Source organism: Cenococcum geophilum, assembly GCF_001692895.1.
Source record: "Cenococcum geophilum 1.58 unplaced genomic scaffold K441scaffold_43, whole genome shotgun sequence".
NCBI lineage: Eukaryota > Fungi > Ascomycota > Dothideomycetes > Gloniales > Gloniaceae > Cenococcum > Cenococcum geophilum.
The window spans coordinates 751,208-756,286 of record NW_027137601.1 but is presented as its reverse complement, the minus strand read 5'-3'; the positions used below and the strand labels follow the sequence as shown (position 1 = coordinate 756,286).

The 5,079-nt window shown below is 31.8% G+C and overlaps 1 protein-coding gene across 1 annotated transcript; it reads right to left on the bottom strand.

Moving 5' to 3' along the window:
- Positions 1-3,069: 3,069 nt before the first annotated feature.
- K441DRAFT_577219 (uncharacterized protein) lies at positions 3,070-3,459 on the bottom strand (the record flags this gene model as incomplete). Its single annotated transcript, XM_067644231.1, has 1 exon — positions 3,070-3,459. A coding segment is annotated over one exon (390 nt), but the record flags the coding sequence as incomplete, so codon positions are not given.
- Positions 3,460-5,079: the final 1,620 nt, after the last annotated feature.

The following is a 5,079-nucleotide window of genomic DNA, read 5'->3' as shown; positions in this document are numbered from 1 at the left end:
GAGGTACTTAAAGGTAGGATTAAGGAGCTCCTAAATAAAAAGGCTAAGATAATGCGAAAATATACAAACAAAAAGTCTAAGATAATACAAGATTATAAAAATAAGAAGTCTGAGATAATACAAGATTATCTAAACGAAAAGTCTAAGATAATATAAGATTATTAGAATGCATTAATTAATGCTACTAATTATATTAGTACTGCCAAGAGCAAAATTAGTAAATTTAAGCGGATATAATTGGAATTAGTAGGCCTAAAGTTATCTCTGGAACCGATCCAATCCCTAAGTATTAGGAAAAAACCATATAAAGAGAGCTTAGAGTAGTAAATAATGCCCCTTAGGAGGGGCAAAAAGCATAGGCGGGTAGTAATGAGGTATAATATAGGGATATAAAAGTATAATAGAGTTAAAGAATAGCACTAGCATTCTCTTATTTTTAGAGCGTATAGTAGGTATATAGTTACACTTGTTTATATATTAGTTGGTTTTAATTTCATCTTTAAACAGCGTCTCTTCCTAATACCAACATTTGACTAAGTGAAAACTTTAGATAGTTAAATGCTGACGACTGTATAAAGGGTTTAAGAACTAATACCCTATATTTAGTATAAGCTAGGAGAGTAGCTACTAAATTAATTAGCGAGAAGTTACTAATATTATTCTCCTACATTACTAGAACTTTTATATCTCCCTTATAGAAAAGATATAGCTTACGCTAGGTATAAGCTTTTCTAAGCTCCGCGGACCCTAGTATTGTGGTAGGAGCTATAAACTAGGACTTTATAATTTCTAAATTTAATACAGACTAAAAGCGGGCCCTAAGCACTGATAGTAAACGACTCTTACCCCTAGCGTAATGCTATAAAGATGCGAATCTATAGCCGTAAGTATAAACCTATAGATAACTCTTAATATAAGAATTATGCCTAGATATAAGCGAATAAAAATCTATCTTCTCCCCCCTACTTCTAATAGACCTCTAACGCCCACCGCTGCTAATACAGAAATTAGTTATAACAATAAGTTATCCATAGCAATTAAAGTAACTAAAGACAAATTGTAAATATTTAAGGAAATGCCGACTCCTAATCTTTAACAGATGCTTAAGTGGACGACATAGAAGAATGGCCAGCTTATACTAGAGCTTTAGCGTCTATGGTAAAAGCACTATAGAAGTATATATATTGTAGCAGAAGCAAGGCTTGTTATTAAATCCCTTTAGTAGGTACTTAATAATTGCCAAAAGTTATAAAAGGAAATTGAGGATGAAATTGCGTAGGGGTTAAATTAAGTTAAAATAATCGCCAAAATTGTATTGCCAATATATCATCAACTGACGATCTTTAGTACTAGCTCCCTTACTATATATATATAAAGGTTCCAGAGCCTATTTTTAGAGTTAGAATCTTTAATTTATCCCTATTTATAGACCCTCCCAATTAATAAAATATTAGTTCCTTTAAATATACTCTAATAACTTCCTATAGTTAAAATACTATAATCTCTAACCTACTTTCTATCTAGCTAAGTAATCACAATTACTATATCCGTGTAATGCTTAGGGTATAACTAGCGAGCTGCATTTACTAAATTGCAAGAGGACTTTAGAGACTCTTAGGTATCTAAGAAAATCTACCCCTTTAAATCTATTATATTAAGCGAACCTATATACTTCTTCTAATATTCTTTAATCTCTTAAGATTAAACATACTCCTTAACCGCCTATTATATCCTTTAGGTAAGTATAGATAAAAGTCCAGTTCCTTTAAATAAATATCCTTATCTAATATGCGTCAAACAATCTCACAAATCTTATCACTTATCTTATTATTTATATATACTATTTTTATATTTAGTAGTAATTAAAAGGCGGACTAGTTATTATAACTTATAAGAAACCACTATACGACCCTTTTAACCTTCAATTTTAGATCTAATTAGACTTTCAGCGTTTATAATAGTATATATCATACTAATACGCTCTCTAGGGTAAATAATATCTCCTCACTTCGTTTAGGTGGAAAGATAGTTGCCTAAAACAAAAAGCTAAATATCTAGAATCTAATACCTAATTAATATAAATACCTTATATTATATCTAGAAGTGGACGAACCTTATTAATATCTCTACTAAGTAGCTTTACTATTATATTAGCAACCTAAGCCGCGTGCACTTTAGAGAGGTTATTAGCAAGTCATTCCTATGGAAGTGTAAGAGAGCTTATATTTAGAGTCTAATTCCTAAAATAGAGCGATCCTTCAGGTTTTTACTTCATAATTATGGTATCCTTTTAGAAGCTATATAACATACGGAAGCTAACCTACTATTCTAATCCCTGTAGTAAATAGTAAGACCGTCCCGTATAATTTAAGGTTAAGTTTATTCCTATACAGTCCCTTAATTACGGCTTTTATTTTAGAATTATAGACGAGATTATTATTAGCGTATAAGAATAGGCTCCTAGTAAATCTACTCCTTTTCTAGATAATTAAAACCATAATATTATTGCCCTTAGCATCGCGATACCACCAAAATATATAAAAGGGATGTGACTGCATAAATAAGGTATAGCTCACTTCTAGAATATAGAGGTATATATATTAGCCAGCTTAAGGCTTCCAAGGCCTTAATAGTTAGATATATATATAGACTGCATCCAAAACGGGTATCTCCCTCCTATAAGGTGTTTTAATAGCTATTTATTATATTCTTACTCAATTTAGCGGCTTTCTATACTTAACGTTGCGGTATAGCACTTAACTAAATTATAGGATAGCTATAAATATCTAAAGGCATATTACTGCGAATAAATATACCGCTGGCGGCGTTAATAACTCTTTAGATAGACTATAAAAATATATCGTAGCTATAACTATAGCGCTAAGTATTAGGTGGAGCTTCAAGAAGATTTTATAAGCGTATTAACGTATACTAGCAACAGAAGAGAGCAGTATAATAGCCATAGTAATAGCAGCCTAAAGAGCTCTATTAGCTTATATTTGCTTCCTAGGACTAAATTTAGCTTACTATTAGCGCCGCTATATCTAAATATATACGCAGGTTAGGTTTCTATAAAGATATAGCCGCCGCCGTATAAATAAGGCCTTTAACTATAGCCACTCTTCCTAACCATCGGTGTATCTGGGCGTAGGTACTAAGCCTAATTCCATAGCGGCTAGTAATAAGATTTATCTGGGCCCCTAATGACAGTGGCGTAAGATTAATCGTAGACATTAGTCTAGAGCGTCTTATCAGCCCAGATATATCTTTAACTCGGACGGTAATATAAAGAATATTTGCTACTAAGAATGCCAGAATTAAAACCGCGTTAAATAGTATTATCTTTCCAGAACCTCTTAAATATCGATGGATCTGTAGATAAAATACGTACTTATAAAAATAAAATGTTGCGTAGGTGCGGGCGAATTTAATAGTTTTTAATAGTAGAGAAGTAGTGATAAATAAGGCCTAAGCCCACTAAATACCATTATATAATATCTATAGTAAGTAAAAACGGTAATTTTCAAAGCCTATAAGCGCGGCGTACGCTTACCATCCGTACTTTATATTTAACCGACTTTAGCTTAGAATATACTAATATTAGTTACACTTTAAAAGGCAGGATAACGGAAATGGGTCCTTTGCTAAGAGCAGTAATATTATTAGATTAGCGGCAATTTGGCGTGCTAGATAGAGCCAACTTGTTCTAGCAGTAGATTAAGTACTTTTATTAGTGGCGTTAAGTGAATTTAGGAGCTTTAGCGCTTTTAGAGCGCTAATACTATACCTAAAATAGAAGTCCTTAAGTAGTAACGGGTATGTGTATAGGGGGAAGTAGTTAGGGCAGCAAGGGGCACAAGCTTACGTGGTAATAAGATAATTACTACCTATATATAGGCTATACACGGGCCTATCCCATTCTCCTATAGTATACTTTAATTGGATATAAGTTTGATAATAAGTCTAAAATTATATATATTTTCTTTCTTTTAATACCTGAAATATATTAAGACTTGCTATAAATAGTATATATTAAAACTAGAGCGCTATGGCGCTTAGTGGATAGAGTGGATTTTGCTTTAGATTTACACTATGCCAATCTAATAAGATCACCGGCTAAGAGCCTTAAGCTTTTTTTGGAAATAGAATTTTCGCTAATATACGGCCGGCGATCTAAAACTGAAGGATTAGAAACATTTGTATACTTTATAGTATATACTATAGCAAAGAAGCAGTAGTTAGTTAAACTTTATAATAAGCAACTAAAGAGATAGTTAGATGGCCTAAAAAGTAAATGCTACTAGTATAGAAAGCTAGAAAATATTAATTTAGTATTAATTATCTAAAACCGCAAAAAAAAAGAGATCTATATATATATATTAACGGATTAAAAGTTATAGTGGCCGTCTAAGGAGTAAGTTATAAGTGGGTAGCCAAGTTATAGGTATTTTTACTTTTAATATTTAGTAAGTAGCTAGCGCATCCTAAGTCTATAAACGAGCTACCTATAGATATAAAGAGAATTAGGTTAGGAAAGTATTCAAGGCCTATAAATACGGCTAGGAAAAAGAGATTAAAAAAGGTTAGGGAAGTAATTATATCTAGGGAATTAATATCTAAAGAAGGGTAGATATTAAAAACAAATTTACCTAAAAGATTAGTTACAAAAGACGCACTAATCTTTCTAGAGCTGCTATTGTTTAATTTAACTATACTAAAGAGGAGAAAAGTATAAGTGGGTTTTCTTCGGCGTCTTATATATTAGGACCGTGGTTATTAAGGGTTAAATAGAGGAGGTAATAGTAAGGGTATAGCCTTAAGCTTAATAGATTAGAGGGGAGCAAGGAAGTGCATTATTAGAGTTATAAGATAAGTTAGAAATTAGCGTATAATAAGACGTAAAAGTATCTATTATAACTTAGGTTTATAAGTAAGAGAATACAGTTATATTAAGTAGGCAGCACCTCTTATATTCCGCTATAGGGAACTTCACAATATACACAATAAGATAACCACTACCTAACTCCACTATTACTATTATTAATAATAATAATAACGTTATTTTTGAGTCGTAAGCTA